The 14,021-nt window shown below is 34.2% G+C and overlaps 1 protein-coding gene across 1 annotated transcript in view; it reads right to left on the bottom strand.

Moving 5' to 3' along the window:
* The window catches only part of UBE2H (ubiquitin conjugating enzyme E2 H), a 136,039-nt gene that overhangs the window by 26,113 nt on the left and 95,905 nt on the right, over positions 1 to 14,021 (bottom strand). The window contains exons 4-5 of the mRNA XM_051961548.1: positions 4,480 to 4,519; positions 3,462 to 3,514 (exon numbers count right to left, since the gene is read on the bottom strand). Of these exons, the coding sequence (XP_051817508.1) occupies positions 3,462 to 3,514; positions 4,480 to 4,519 (93 nt within the window). The remainder of the gene's footprint in view (positions 1 to 3,461; positions 3,515 to 4,479; positions 4,520 to 14,021) is intronic.

Below are 14,021 nucleotides of genomic sequence, written 5' to 3'. Positions count from 1 at the left end.
TGAGAGGAGATAGATACAAAGTAGGCACTTAATACACACTGAATGAAGTAGTTTATGAAATTCCAAAGAATAATGGTAGAAAAGTTTACACTTTAACAGTTTCAATAAAAATTAAATCTTTATTATTATTTTAAAGTGGAAAGGTAGAGTACATAGGCAAATTTACAACAGCTAAAACCATGTGATTTTTACTAGATTGCTAGATAAAAAAATCCTTAAAATTACAAGGATTTGGGAGTCTGGATTCTTTAACCTAAAAACTGATCATAGAAAACATTCATGTAAAAATTCACTGGGGAAGTAGATAGATAAGAAAGACAGCTCTGGATACTTATGTATCTTGGGGGAAAATTTACATACAATTTTATGACCATCTCCCTCAAAATTTAAAGAAAAATTAATTTGCACAGAAATCTAAGAACTTTAATAATTTTTTTCATTTTCTAGTTGAGTATTTATAAATAGTCAATGTTTTTGCCTGTTATTAATGTCAAATTATCTACCTTCTAAAGCTCTCAGAATAAAATCTGCTATAGGAAATGGACAAAATGAAAATGAAATATTTGTGACAATCTTTTTATTACAGATTTTGAAATTATAGATATAGACATCTGGGGAAAAGTTTGCAATGGACTCAGAAAGTGGACCACAGTAAGGCATGGAGAAAAGTCATATAGAATAAGAAAATAAATATAAATCACTAATTCTGCACCGTGGGAAGAAAATAACCATATTGATAAACTGAAAGCTCTCTAAGTATCAAAAGTATTGTCTATTAATCCATTTGATTTCACTTTGGTAAAATCTAAGGGTTGTATGTAAAGCTTTATTTTTTTTAATTCAATAGGTTTGTTTTATTGTCTTTGTTGGTGGACTTTAATCTTATAAATTTTTAAAATAAAAAATGAAGAAAAACTACATAGAATCATACATTAGAGCTGGAAAGGACCTTCCTCCCAGTCATCTAATTTAGTTCTTTTTAGTGATACAGAAATAATAACTTTTAATATACCATACCTTGGCAGCTAGATGGCGCAATGGATGGAGCACCTTCCCTGGAGTTCAAACTTGGTCTCAGACATTTAACATTCATAGCTATAAGACCTTGGGCAAGTCACTTAATCCTAATTGTTACTCCCCCACACCCACACCATGCCTCCTTGCTTTTTACCCTCCATTATGAGAAACTCGGTTTTGAACAATTTAAAAAATTTTGTCCAATCTTCAAAATACCTTCTCATTACTCTATTTATGTAGCCCATAGTCTTGTATTGAAAGATCCATATACAATTAAACATTGTTAACTCAGGTCAACTCCATAATGCTTAAATTTATATTTTGTTTACTCTGGGGAAAAAAAAAACACATGCTACCATCTTTGTCACTTCAACTTTTTTTTCTTTAAAATCTGAGTTGGAATGACTTGGATTAGCAAACAAACTTTTCTGATGAAAGTTAAAGAAATAAAAAAAATCTAAGGAAGTATCTATTTTATATGAATAAAAATAACTTGTAGTATCTGATCTAAATATCCTGCAAATGCAATTTAAGAAAACCATCATATTAAATAATCCAGGGAGTTTGCAATATAAGATCAAAACTTTCCATCTTTAGAAGACTGTTTAATCAGTTTCAGAACATGTGTTCTTTTGCTGTGTTGTTCCTTCTTTCCTACCATAAACCATAACTTCTCCTAAGATTTCTTAAAGTAAGCAAGGTTAAGAAATGATCAGTTCTTGAATAGCAAACCTAGGAAAAACCCAAGATCAAACAAAGTACTGTTACTAATCAGCACTCACTCCTTGACTCTCAATCAGTACTTTGACCCGAAAACTAGGATAGCAGGTTTAGGCAATGGCTACTGCTCCTGGATACAGATAAGGACACTTTAATGTAAAAAACAGAGAGCCTTTTTCTTTTCTTTTTTTTTTTTGAGCCTTTTTCAAAAATAATCCTTTCTAATTCAGGTTAACAGTGAATTTCTCTTAATTCTATAATCATGTTACCTCTATATTTTTAGTTAAGTTGTTTGTTTTTTGGTTTTGGGAGGCTCTCTTCTATGAACTATGCCCAAAGGACTATAAAACTGTGCATATTCTTTGGTCCAGCAGTGTCACTACTGGGTCTGTTCCCAAAAAAGATCATAAAAGAGAGGAAAGGACCCACATGTGCAAAAATATTTGTAGCAGCTCTTTTTTGTAGTGATTGGAAACTGGAAACTGAGTGGATGCCCATCAGTTGGGAAATGGCTGAATAAGTTACGGTATATGAATGTTATGGAATATGATTGTCCTGTAAGAAATGACCAGCAGGATGATTTCAGAAAAGCCCGTAAAGATTTACATGAACTGATGTTAAGTGAGCAGAACCAAGAGAACACTATATACAGCAACAAAAAAGTTATATGATGACCAACTATAATGGACTTCACAACAATCTAATGATCCAAGAAATTTTGGAAACAGAAAATGCCATCCACATTTAAAGATAGAACTATGGAGACCAAATGAAGATTGATGCAAACTATTTTCACCTTTTTCTTTGTTTTTTTCTCTTTCATGGTTTTGATTTTTTTTTATTTTTCTTCCACAACATGATTAATATGAAAATATATTTAAAATGACCGTACATGTAAAATCTACATCAGATTGCTTGCAGTCTTGGGGAGAGGAAGAAAAAAAATTGAAAATCAAAATCTCACAAAGGCTAAATGTTGAAAATGATGTATGTAATTGGAAAAAATGAAATACTATTGAAATTTTAATTAAAAACTACAATAAAAAGAATCACATAAATAAAAATAAAATCCATGTCTCCTTTACCCGTCTATTTTTCCAACAGTTAAAAATAATCTTGTACATAGGCACTGAATAAATAACTATTTAGGAAAGATGAAAACTTAGCACTATAATCTGTAAAATAAAAATGTTCCTTGATGGAAAGGGGAATTTGGCTTTTGTCTTTATATTTCCAGCACCTAGCCTAAAGTAGATATTTGATAAATGTTTGCTGAATTGGTGACCCAGGCTAAATTATCTTCTCTATCATTGTACCCTAAAGAGAAACCAAACAAGGCTGGTGGATACACTATGAAATAGACAATTTTTATCCTAGAGACATAACTTTCTTTCAAAAACATGTTACCCTAAAGGAATTTTCCAGATTTAAAAGGAGATGATGTAGGATTAAAAAATGTATACAGAAATCCACACAAATCAAGTGTTTACCTCCTTACATATACAAACCTTATACTAAGATATTTTTTGTCACATTATTACTTTAACACTTGTACTTTGGTAGAGGCCAGATAATCTTTAATGAATATATTTTCCAACCAAGTATATAAAATGGGAATATAATTCCCAACAAAAAGTTTAAAAAAATAAAATGAGAGGACCAAATTAACATTCTTTAAGAAATATATGATCACATATTCAGAGATATGCCACTAAAAAACTCACCATACAGAGCTGTCCAAGTTTGATTAATTACATCTAGACACACAGTTCCTGACCTGAAAAAGACAGAAAGAGTGACATTTTAAGAAATTTAGTCTCTTGGGGCACTCTATTTCTCATTTTAAAATAAAGCATATTTTGGTTATTATTTAATTGATCATTTTATAAAACAATTTCATCAACTTATATGGAAGAAAAAACAAATGATGAGATGCTTATTAGATACACTCAAAAAGGATGTAAACAACAGAACAATACTGCTGAGTTTTAAGGTCTCTCAATAACAATTAAAAAGAAAATGCACATCTATATTTGCTTCAATGACAGTAAAAGTGAGACTCAACTATAACCATTTATAGTTACATTTATTTTCATTAGCAGGATTGTTTAAAAAAAAAAAATGTACATTGAATGATGATCGACTGATGGTCGATTGAATGATGATCAACACAATGATTCAGGACAGTCCCAAAGGACTCCTGATGAAAAAAGTGATTTCAATCCCCAAAGAGAGAGCTGATGACCTGACTACAAGAGGGAAAAATGTTTTTTTCCCCACTTAAAAAAAATTTTTTTTTTGGTGATATGGCTAATATGAAAATATGTTTTACATGATTTCACATATATCACTGACATTATATTGCGTTCCTTCTCAATGGATTGGGGGAGGAGATAAAGGGAAGAAATTTGAAACTCAAAAAGATCTCTGACAATGTAATTATGTAAAGAGAATGAGATGAGTTATCCTACTATTATATTAGATATAAGTAAATAGACCTCTAATTATAGTGGTTAAGAAAATATAAGTTACATAGTGGTCTTAACAACCAACTCCTCTAGGGCATCAAACTCTCACAATTTACAATTACAAATGTTTGCAGACTCTGAAAATATATCTTTATGTTTCATTTTTTGTTGTTTGGTTATTTTGGGGTTTTTTTTGTTAAGAATAAAACAGAAAAATCTCTAACTTAGAAGTGCTTCCTACTAAAATTTTAAACTACTTGAAATTTTTACTTACGCTTCATCAATGTTGGGATGGAAAATTTTATTCATGAATCCTGTAAAAAGAAATGTTAATTAGTAGCAAAAAATATCCAAAGAACAGTTTGCAGATTTCAAAATGAGTTCTCTCAGATAGTTTCAACACTTCTAAATAAATGTGATAATATACCATTTTTTTAAATACTAAAGGTTTGTTATTACTAAGTTATTAAGATAACTCTACAGAAACATAATATACAATTTTGCAAGCCAATATATTTGAAGGGAGAACTGATGTTGTTTTGTTTTTTTTTAAAAGGTATACCTCAAGAAAATACTAAATATTAAAAGTTTCATACTGCTAAGAAGTCTGTTAAAACATCTGGTATTCAATACTAATTTCTAAATGTATTAAAAACATTTGGTGTTTAATACTAACTTCTTCTGATGATCCTTATGGGGGCTACCCAAATATATTGGCTTGGCACCAATATACAACTTCACAAACCTCAAAACAGCCAGATAACTTTAGCAAGAGACAATGACTCAGTGGACGAAAACACATCCTTCAGTTATATTATGTTCATTTGCGTAAATTTATGTTTGAAGAAAACTACAGGGTCTTGAGAAATGGCTCAAAAAAGTTATTTTTTTCTATATAAAAATAATACTCAATTTGTGAACAGCTAAATTTGGTACTAAGAAGTTCTATTATATTCTTCTGGATTAACAAGTATACGACAGAGAAAGAATATCTGAGTTCCTCAAAGCCCATCCCATCCAACTCATACCTAAGCAGAGGCTTTTCATCTCATCACCACTTTTTACACAAATATTCAGAACAAGTAGTCTTTCAGACTCCTGAAGATTTCCACCAAGAGGGAAATAAACTATCCCCTGAAACATACTTAGGGATAACTGATTTTTTTTTTTTAAATTGTTAAATTCTTGCTTCCACTCTATCCAACTACCTCTTATTAAATGTGTACTATATGCAGCACACAGTGTTAGGCACTTAGGACTAAAAGACAAAACAATACTTCCTGCCTTTAAAGACCTACATTTTATTCAGGGAGACAAATTACCCATACAGAGAAGGAAATACATAATAAGTTGAGAAGGGAGAAATCACTAACAACTAATGGGATTAAGAAAGACACTCCATAGAATACAGTAAGTTAGTTCAATCACGAAGGAAGCAGCAGGGGAGAAGGGTGGGAGGGTCTAAGAATCAGAAAGAGGAGTGCATTGCAAGCATGGAAGTCAAAATGTATTGGTATTCAGGGAATATCAAGTAAACAAGTTTGACAGGAACACAGAGTACGAAGGGAAAGTCTGAAAAGGGTATTCTGGAGCCAAGTTGTAAGACCCTAAAAAGTCAAAATGTGCTTCTCTGAAACTTCCATCAAGTGTTCATGGCAGGAGAAGGAATCACAAGCAGAATAAATCTATTCCTTCTTCCACAGGATAGCTCTTCAAGGATTTCCAAATAATTTTCACATCATTCCTTTCCTAATAAAGATTATCATCTTCAAACTAAACATTTTCTGTTTCTAAATGATTTTAGGCAAATCAAGATCTAATACCCAATTTGATGTTACATTATAATAGTGTTCTCTCTTACTTTGACTGGATTTCCCATGTTCAAAAGTTTAAAATCATCACCTACTTTCAACAACATTTAACCCCAACCTACCCATTTGGACATCCCTAATGTAGCCTTTAATTTTTATATTTTGTTTCCTTTCTGTTGTTACTGGGTTTTTTTGGTGGTGGTTGTTTTGGGGGGAGAAAGGAAGAAAAGTGACAGTGAGGTCATGTATATTAAAAAACTGAGAAAACCCTTTTCTCCAATGAAAATTTGAAATAGTTCTTAATATTATAGTGTTGTTGAACTTAGAGGTTAAGATCCATCATAGAGACATTAAATATCAGAGAGATGATTGAACCCAGGTCTTTCTGATTGGAGCACTCTTCTCCATTATGCTACTTGCTTCTCACTCTATATACATGACATTATATTAACCAAATAACTTTTAATCCCCAAAGTTAAAAAAAAAAAAAATCAAAGCTGACTTAGTCAATAGTAAAATAAATACTTATTGGTCAGTACATTGTTTAAAAGTGTCCTACAATTTTCAGGTTATTTCCTACCACATATGGAATTTTCATTCTAACAATCAGTGAAGATTATCTAAAAAAGAAAATGTTTCTACCTAACAAGGACAAGAGATATTCATTGAATTAAGATTCTATAACCTTTTACTAGATTTAAACCTCTTTGCAGCATTTTTTTCCTCCTTAAAGATAAGAAAAAGAGGGTAGTAAGAGGCAAATTTAGATAACCTGCTCCTTTTCAACTTTTCATTATACCCTCCAAGCAGAATATAGTCAAGCTACCCTGATTTATTGATAGCTTCTCAAATATGTTACCTCAAGCCATATTCTTTCTATATGTTTAACATATATTGAACTACTTGTTGTCTATAGGAGGGAAGTAGGGGGTAGGGAGAAAGGAGGGAGAAAAATATGGAACACAAGGTTTTGCAGCAAGGATGAATGTTGGAAATTATCTTTGCATATATTTTGAAAATAAAAAGCTGCTATTAAAAAAAGAAAGAAAAATGACTTGTTGCCTACATTCATGACTGAAGGAAATGCTAAGATTTCAGTTGCAGATTAGTGAAAATATATTATTTTGCTTATTCAAGTTTCAAGACCCCTGAAAAATCTGTTTGTAGACTCCAGGTTAAGAATGCCTGTCCTTCAATTCTGATGGACATGGCCATCTCCAGCAATGAGATGAACCAAATCAGTTCCAACAGAGCAGTAATGAACTGAACCAGCTACACCCAGGGAAAGAACTCTGGGAGATGACTATGAACCACTACACAGAATTCCCAATCCCTATATTTTTGTCCGCCTGCATTTTAAAAAATTTCCTTAACAGGCTAATAGTATACTATTTCAAAAGTCCGATTCCTTTTGTACAGCAAAATAACTGTTAGGACATGTATGCTTATATTGTATTTAATTTATATTTTAAGATATTTAACATGTATTGGTCAACCTGCCACTGGGGGGAGAGGATGGGGGAAAGAGGGCAAAAATTGGAACAAAAGGTCTGGCAATTGTCAATGCTGTAAAATTACCCATGCATATAAATTGTAAATAAAAAGCTATCCCCCCCCCCCCAAAAAAAAGCCCATCCTATCCCAAAGGACTAATGGTGAATCATACAATCTGGCATCAGAGAAAAAGCTGATATTGTTTAAATATAGACTGAAACATGCTATTTATTACTTTCTTTCATTTTTCTTTTAATTGAAAGACTTCTTGTTCAAAATAATATATTTTACATAACTGCTAATGTATAATCTATCTGATTGCTTACTGTTGTTTCAAGGAAGGGGAAAGAGTTGGAGGGAAGGATAAAATTGGGAACTCAAAATTTTAAATAAAAATATTTTTAAAAAAATTTATCCTAGACCAAAAAGAAAAAGGAAAAAAAGGCTCCTTACCAATGAGATTGCTAAGCCAAAATTTTTGGATAGCAGCCTGAATCAATCAAGGAACATGAAATATTAGCAATTTAAGTCACCATTTTAGGAAATCATTTCCCATAGGAGTCTTGGACTTTTCAGTCATATTTGCAGGAAACATGTTTCTAAAAGGACTGCCTACATTTTTAAATTGTTCTATTTCATCAGTGTTTTGCATCTAAGCCTGGAAAACTTTTCCCTCTCTAAATAACTTTAACTTGTCAATTTGGTTTTAAAAATCAAATCTGTCAATATTCTTCTGTTACCAAAAATACCAAACAACTGAAATGACCTCTAAACAACTGGGGGAAAGGGAGAGAAGGAAAAGGAGAGAAAAGAATGATCCAACGCCACAATAAACAGAAAATCTCTCAAAATACATTTGAGAGATGTGGATTGGCTCAAATACCTAATATAAAGTTAAGATAAAATGTTTTGATTAATTTACAAACATTATCTAAATATGGTATGCTAAGTGGAGCAATGAACTAAGAGTAAGGGTCTCTTGCTGAATATCATGAACTAACCTTTGATAACAAGGCCACTGACTCAGCATAATTTTTCCTAGCTGTAGAAACCAGATGATGGTATGCTGAACTCAAAAGCACAAGCTAGGCTTTGTACCTTTTTAAATATTTTAACAGGAATGGAAGCAATCTGAGCTACTATAAACACCTTGGAAATGGCATACTATTATTATATTCATTTTCTCTCGGCGAAAGTAGGTTTTGGCAAATCCCTAAACCATAATGTATTTTGGTAGAGTATAAAGCACACTATTTTCCAAAATCATTTATGCCAGGCAACAGACTCAACACTATGTAGGGTTATGAACTAGCAATGGACTTTGCAGAGCACCTACACAAATGTTTTTCAAAGTGATCCTCATAACAATCCTGTGAAACAGATAGCTTAGATATTATTAAGTCAGATTTACAGGTTGATGACCTGCCTAGAAAGGAAGCACCTGAGACAGGATTCAAACTCAGAAGCACTAAGCGCAAACCTGTAATCATCATATTACATATTGTCTCTGGGACTCAAATTACTTTTAAGTGAGTATGTGGAAAATGTAATGTCTAACTAGCAATTAGGTGACACAAAATGTAAATCATTTACAAAAGCTATGATTTTGCTTGAAGTATTGGATGAGATTTTTTAAAAACATTTCTTTTCACTGAAAATATTCTCAGTTAATAGACCTAGGAAAAAAAATGTTCTAAAGAATCAATAAGCACTTTCAAGGACTTACTATGTGCTAGACACAATGCAAAGCACTAGAAACATAAAGAAAAAGCTAATCCCTGCTCTCAATGAGATTAGAGTTTACAGAGGTTAGGGACTGGCGTTAAGGGAGAATAGAGAAAGCTTCTAACAAAAGATGGAAATTTAGCTGGGACCTAAAGGAAGCCAGAAGCCAAGAATGAGGAAGTAGAGAACTCCCGACATGGAAGAGCGCTTCCATGAAAATACCCAATGTTGGAAGATGGAATGTCTGAGGAACAGCCAAGATGCAGGTTGCAGGTGCCACAACCCAGCAGAGTACTGAAGAACAGGAAGTAGAAGGGGGGGTGGGGGGGGGGGGGAGAGTTAAGGTGTAACAAGCCTGGAAGGAGGGGACCAGGTTCTGAAGAGCTTTGAAAGCCAAACTGAGGAATTTATACTTAATATTTATACTTGATCCTGAAAGGGACAAGCATGCACTAGAATTTAATGAAAGAGGAGAGGGGGAGGGCAGGGATGTACATGATTAGAAGGGTTATTCTGATAGCCAAGTAGAAGATGAAACAGGATTTGAGGAGATCTGAGGAAGGGAAATCAAAAAGCAGGTCGACAATAATCCAGGTGAGAGGTAAAGAGGGCCTGCACCAAGCTGGCTGCAATGTCAGGAGAGAAGGGTGTATAGGAGAGGTATCATGAAAATAAAAATCCAAAGAATGTAGTAACAGACTGGGTACAGAAAGTAACACAGTGCAAGGGGATAAGTGTAATAGGCCTGGGTCACTGGGAAGAGAAGCAGCCCGGCAAATGGCGGGCAGAGCCAATTCCAAATCTCTAAAAGGGAGAAAAGATGGTGCAAAAGTCAGGCAAGAGGTTGGGGATAATTAGAGATCTAAAATCATCAGCATCGAGACCACCTCTGAAAATCAACTGGTGATGACCACCAAGTGAAACAAGGAAGAGGGAGAAAGGAAGGCAGCTCAACACAGAGGACTGTCTGGAGCACCCCCAGACATGGGAGGAGTCACAACATGGAGGAAGATCCAACAAAGGAGATGACGAAGGAACAAGAGTAACCTGGAGAGGAGAGCATGGAGGATCCCTGAGGGGGAGCAGCAGTATCAAGGGTTCAGAGAGCACAAGGATGAAGAAGGGGCCATAAGATTTGGCAATCAAAACAAGACTGCTGACGTTCGGTTGAATGACGAGGTGGGAAGGTGGCCTAGGGAGGTGCTCATGTTGATGGCCTTCTCAAATGCAGCCACAAAAGAGAGGTGGTAACTAATCGAACAGACGGGCCAACTGAGGAGTTTGGGGCATGGGTTAAGACATGAGGCTGCTTGTAGGCAATAAAGAAGTCATGTGTAAAGAGAAAGCGGGTATGGGGGGGGCAATCTGCTAAAGAGGGGGTATCATGTGTACAATGAAGGGAGATGGGAGTATGAAGGAGGAGATAATAACAGAAGGCTTTTGGGAGATGGGATCAGAAGAAGAATAAGGACATGGTCTTGAGAAAAAACTTGGTTTTTTTCCAGTGGAATATGAGACAAGCCTTTCAGCTGATGAGTGAAAAGAGCAGAACCAGGAGAACACTGTACATAGTAACAACAAAATTACGTGATGATCAACAGTGACAGTTCTCTGCAATGCAGTAATTCAAGGCAACTTTAATAGACTTGTATTGGAAAGAGCCATCTGCATTTAGAGAACTATGGAGAGGATCAAAACAAGATTTTAACTCTTTTTTACCTCTCTGCTTTTTCATTCTTATGTCTTTTTCCCTTTTGGCCTGATTTTTCTTGCACAACACGACAAATGTGGAAATATGTTTAAAAGAATTGCACATGTTTAACCCTATTAAATTGCTTGCTGTCTTGGGGAGAAGCGGAAGATAAGGAAAGTAGGGAGAAAAATTATAACACAAAATTTTACAAAAATTGATGGTGAAAACCATATTTATATAATTTTTTTGAAAAATAAAATACTAATGAGAAAAAAAATGCAGCTAAGTGGGCAGAGCAGTTATGGAAGGCTTGAGGAAAGATAAAAAGATCTAAAAGAACTGCTATGGTAAGTGGGACAGTAAATTTAATTATGGAGGTGTAAAAGGTCCATAAAGGCCCAGAAGAGATTATATAACAAATTTGTAGTGCATAGCATGGTCTCATGATTTTCTCTAGGTCCATCCACTAGCACTTGAGAAGGAATGAAGGCAGCAGATAGTGGGAGCAAACCAAAAAATAACAACAATAACTGGAGAAGGAAGTAGAGAAGGATACAGTAGAGCTGAATAGTTCATCAAGGGGATAAAATGAGGAAAAGAGAGAGATAAAGATAATGATGGTCTGGGAAAGAAAGGAAGAGCTGAGGGATGAATGGTCACAATGAGCACAAAGAAAAGAGTTTGATGTTGTAAGCATAGTAAAGATAGAAGTGGAACAGCAATAAGACTATTAAGAAAAATTTCAGAGTTTATGAAGATGGAAGTGGAATAATTGTGGATGATGGCAAAATCTGAGGTGACCTATAGCTGAGGTGGGGTCACAGGAAATGAGTAAATTAAGGACATGGCAGATTAGGGTATTTGACAGAATTAATTTTTATGTTGAAGTCCCCTAGAATGGGGGCAGGAAGCAATGTGTCCAGAAAGGAAGCATTCAACAGCTGCCAGAATAATTGAATATGAGTGGAATGAATTTCTTAAGGAGAGGTCACTGAGTAATGCTGGTATATAGCAAGAGCCTAGAGTTAGAGAGGAACATTCCAATGCCCCCACAGACCTAAAGGGGCTAGAAATTGCTGGAAAGAGGCACCAGGAAGGTTGCACTGACAGCAGCTAGTCAGGAACTGAATTCAGTGTGCAAAGAAAGGAGTGGGTCCCCTCTGTGGTTGGCAGACAACAGTCACTGGTATCTTGTTAGCTGGGAGATATGAATAAAAGTAACTCCCAAGAAAAAAGGTTACTGAATAACAATGGTGTGGAGCAGCAATGGGGACTAAGGCATAATCTAACATTCCAATGACAACCAATGAAGAGGAAGAAGAGAAAGGGGGGGTAAAGGGTGAAGTGAAAACAGGAGTGAAAATGTACCCAATGTAAGAGAGAGCATCCAGGGAAGCCAGCATTCATCAAGATCCATAAAATTAAAGGTATAAGGAAAATCATCCATCATTCATTCACTGAGTATGCGCTTTGAAATAATTTAGAAAGTAAATGCTAGTTTTTCTATAATGCAAATATACACATTTCAGCCACATCAGAGCAAGCACAAGATAAATAAGATTCCCTTTAACACTACTATTTTCCTATGCACACTTTGCCCATTCATAGCTGGGATACTCAAACCTTCAAAATGGTTTGGAGGACACTAAAGTAGTTCCCCCCCCCCCCACCTTGATAGAAGATCTAAGGGAACAGAATTTGAGAAATCTTTATTATTAAAAGTTTTCAGAAGAATACAACCCACAAAATTAAAACTGACTGGAACATAAATAAGCATATGCTTATCTAATCATTTAGATTTTTAGATATCCTAACAAGATAGTTAAAAAACTGATAGCCATAACAAGAGTTATAAAGAACAAGTTAACCCTTGCCAAAAATACTTTGTGGGTTAAGGTTATTTTCTTTCATTATATTAAACAAAATGACCCAAAAAAAAAAAAAATGTCCAAAACAAACATTTTTCTTTTTATTTGTTCTCACCAAGAGATGAGCAGTATCTATGGAATTTTGGGGTTTTTTTTGTTCTGGATAATAGCATCAGCAGTGAAACCTCTGGAGAGGGGGAAGAGGGAAAAGAAGAGAACAGGAATTCAGAGAAGGAACATTCTCAGGACTGAACATGTTTCCCCTGGCATGCTGTCACCTCTTTAACTATATAGTTTGCCACAAGGGAGTTTTCCCAACATTTATTTCCATGCAATCAGGATGTTTTGAAGATAATGTTTTAAGGCAATCATTTTTTAAAACTACTTTATGCAGGCAAGCTAAATTAAAACTGTAACCTTTCTTAAAACCTCTGTGGTGTGACATTTTCCTCTCTGCCAGGCATTTTATAATGGTGTTTTTCAATAAACAGCTGAAATCCAGAACTTCTTAAGAGTTTTCAGATTAAGTATTTTTGGGATCAGATTTAATCACTTAGAAAAAAAAGAAGAAGGGGAAGAAAAAAGCTGACTTATTTATTTATTCAGTTATTTGTTTATTAAGAAAGCTGACTACCTCTCATTTTTGGGGTGAAAACTGAATAAGCTATGACAGATAATAACTGTTGGATAGAGGAAAAGTAAAAGGTTTTATAAAAACACAAGATTTTTTATAAATTGGAAAACTATTACAGGTTTGTTTAAATTGACACTTTTTTTCACTTATGGTGGAAAAAAATCACTTGACTCATAAGTTTTTAGCAAACTGGAACAACAGTAGGTGAATAGAAACATGCTAAGTCATGGCAAAAACAAGTTATATATTTCAGCCTATCCTCATGCCTAATCTCAGGGGAAAATCTGGTATAAAGCAGTGAACTCCGAGTAACTCCAGAGACTGGGTTCACAGATACCTAATATGGCACAAACAAGTTTTAAGTCTTAAATTTTTATTTCAATTGATTGGAGGGATTACAGTAGCCTAAAGAGTAGAGAACTCTTTAGGTTTTTTATGGTACTATTTTTTTTTGGTAAAACAATTAAATATGACTAATTACTTACATGTTAAAAGGCACCAACTTCATTCAGAATAAGGTGAATTGCAAAGGGACAGAACAGACTAATGACTTAGGAAATTCAAAATCTCATTTTATAATAATCAGACCAA

This window comes from Antechinus flavipes, chromosome 5, assembly GCF_016432865.1.
Source record: "Antechinus flavipes isolate AdamAnt ecotype Samford, QLD, Australia chromosome 5, AdamAnt_v2, whole genome shotgun sequence".
NCBI classification, from domain to species: domain Eukaryota; kingdom Metazoa; phylum Chordata; class Mammalia; order Dasyuromorphia; family Dasyuridae; genus Antechinus; species Antechinus flavipes.
Note: the sequence above shows the minus strand (reverse complement) of the source record. Positions and strands in the feature narration are given on the sequence as shown.